General features: G+C 64.8%; 1 protein-coding gene across 1 annotated transcript in view; it reads right to left on the bottom strand.

The window, feature by feature from the left end:
* LOC104515390 (EF-hand domain-containing protein D2-like) overlaps positions 1-337 on the bottom strand; it is a gene marked incomplete at its 5' end in the record, with an annotated part of 706 nt that extends 369 nt beyond the window's left edge. The window contains 2 exons of the mRNA XM_010159340.1: positions 6-47; positions 190-337. Of these exons, the coding sequence (XP_010157642.1) occupies positions 6-47; positions 190-337 (190 nt within the window). The remainder of the gene's footprint in view (positions 1-5; positions 48-189) is intronic.
* Between the last annotated feature and the right edge of the window lie 622 nt (positions 338-959).

The following is a 959-nucleotide window of genomic DNA, read 5'->3' as shown; positions in this document are numbered from 1 at the left end:
CCCGCCTTCACGTCGCCCGCTGCCGCCTTGCGGAAAATCAGCAGGCACTGCGAGGGGAGACGTGGGCGTCAGCTCTCCTGAGATCTCAAAGCCCCCAGGCAACTCCACCGCACCCCCCACCTTCTTACCACCAGCGTGGCCCAGAGCCGCCGGAGATGCTGCCCGGCCAGCGGCCCCCCAGCCCCTCACCTCCCGAAAGCTGAGCTTGCTGTCCAGGTCTTCGTCCACTTCCTTGATCATGTTCTTCAGGCCCAGGTGTGTCTGTGGAGCCCCCAGCTTCTCCATCATCAGCTTCAGCTCCATCAGGTCAATGAAGCCGTCTTTCCCGGCGTCGTACCTGCCGGATGGAGACAGGGGCTTGTGGCATCGCCACGGGGCATGCAGCCCCCACACCGGGGTGTGTGTGACACCCGCTGCCCACAGGTGGGAACAGCAAGGACACGGGTACCAACGATCTCAGGCAGCTCGCCAGACCATGGGAAGCTGCTGGCAAACCGCTAACAGTCCCCAGGAGCATCATCCGGAATCATTTCTGCTTCCGTACAGCACTTGGCAGCAGAAACCCCCGGGATGCTGCCAAACCTGATGCTGCCTCCCTGGGCCAGGAGCCTCTGCACACACCTCCCTCAGCTGCTCTGGGGGATAACGGACCACAGCACTAAGCCCACCGGGCACTGCTTCCCTTGGACTTGATCCACCGGCCTCTCGGCAGAGTCGGCAGCTCGCCCAGCTCCCAGGGCTCTGGCACAGCGCGGGTGCTCCCTGCAGTCCCTGCCCACCGTGGGGACCAGGAGTCCACCCCACCCCAGCCACCTCTTCCTCCCTACAACACCTCTGGGTGACAGCTTCTGCCTGCCCGAAGCCCCTCAGCATCCGCGCTCCAGCCCTGGGCTTGGCTGGGTGAGCTGGGCGCATTCCTCTCCATGGACCCTCATCCCTGACCACGGGCCTGGCCCATC

Source organism: Eurypyga helias, unplaced genomic scaffold, assembly GCF_000690775.1.
Source record: "Eurypyga helias isolate BGI_N326 unplaced genomic scaffold, ASM69077v1 scaffold24009, whole genome shotgun sequence".
Classification (NCBI taxonomy): Eukaryota; Metazoa; Chordata; class Aves; order Eurypygiformes; family Eurypygidae; genus Eurypyga; species Eurypyga helias.
The sequence above is the reverse complement of the archived record's forward strand: the minus strand, read 5'-3'. Positions and strand labels throughout refer to the sequence as shown.